This window comes from Nestor notabilis, unplaced genomic scaffold (genome assembly GCF_000696875.1).
Source record: "Nestor notabilis isolate BGI_N333 unplaced genomic scaffold, ASM69687v1 scaffold21671, whole genome shotgun sequence".
NCBI classification, from domain to species: domain Eukaryota; kingdom Metazoa; phylum Chordata; class Aves; order Psittaciformes; family Psittacidae; genus Nestor; species Nestor notabilis.
Genome location: NW_009913682.1, coordinates 12,785 through 13,895, shown reverse-complemented (window position 1 = coordinate 13,895; position 1,111 = coordinate 12,785). Strand labels below are relative to the sequence as shown.

The window sequence follows — 1,111 nt, the reverse complement described above, 5'->3', positions numbered from 1 at the left end:
TCAGAGCAGAGCGATGGGTTTGTTGCCCTGGGGGTTCATGTACTGAGCTGCCGCTGCCACGTTGTCCAGCGTGGTGTAGGTGGTGTAAAGGCCGGTGACCTGCACGTCCGAGAAGGAGTGATCGCTGCCGCTGGAGACAGGGGTGAGGCCGGGGGTGCCCAGGTCACAGTCTGAGAGGTGGAGCGGGGAGGTGCTGAAGGCAGCCAGGGTGTCGAGGCTGAAGCTGTCGTCTTTCATCTCCTCCCATATGTTACCTGGGGAAGATGAAAGTCTGGTCACAGCAACGCATCCAGCCCCCCCAGGCACCACGTGTAGGGGTCAGTATGTAACAAGAGGGCTTTGCCCACTGCTTAGGACCAGCGCTGCTCCTGGGTGCTGCCAGTTGTAGTGCAAAGGCAACAGCAACTGTATCTGTTCCCCCCCTGAATCCTTTGGTTTCGGGAGGAGTTTAGGACTCTCTGGACAGCATCTATCTACCATGTGCTAACCAGAAACCCAAGGACCACACCAAGCTGGGGAAGTTCTTTTACAGAAAGGAGAAACCAAGGTGCAAGCAGCACTCTGGTTTCCCAGGGGCAGGGAGCGGTGATGGCCCAGGCAGCTGGACAACCCTGCTCATATCTGCTGCAGTGCCTGTGCGTGAACCATGAAGGTGGGTTGTTGTCCCACCTAGCACAGGGCAGGAATTTCCATGTAGAAGGGCCAGGGAAGTCATGCTGCAGCAGCCAGCACCCAAAGTTCCAGCTCAGTTACATCCCATCCCAGAGCACCCTGGTTATATACTCAGTGCCTACGTAAAACCACATAAATCACGTCCTTCCCCGCCCCAGCTTCCTCCTCCTGTACCTTGCAATGCAAAATCCATGATGCTTGGGTCGAGAGCGTCCACCTCCGTGCTCATGTCCGCTGTCACGTTCAGGAAGTCCGGCGGCGCGCGTCCCATGGGATGGTGTGGGAGAGGGCTGTGGCTCCCATCAGGTAGGGTATGGAGAGGAGGTGTCTGCGCGGGTGCTGGTGAGTCTGGGGCGATGCGAGGCTGGGGCTGGAGCTGGTGGTGCAGGGGCATGGACTGCAGCGAGAGCGGCATGCGCGGCTGGGGCGGGAGCGCGGG

The 1,111-nt window shown here is 59.1% G+C and overlaps 1 protein-coding gene across 1 annotated transcript in view; it reads right to left on the bottom strand.

Moving 5' to 3' along the window:
• Positions 1–1,111, bottom strand: part of FOXN4 (forkhead box N4) — a 13,520-nt gene continuing 12,409 nt past the window's right edge. The window contains exons 9-10 of the mRNA XM_010023310.1: positions 847–1,103; positions 1–254 (exon numbers count right to left, since the gene is read on the bottom strand). Coding sequence (XP_010021612.1) covers positions 1–254; positions 847–1,103 — 511 coding nt within the window. The remainder of the gene's footprint in view (positions 255–846; positions 1,104–1,111) is intronic.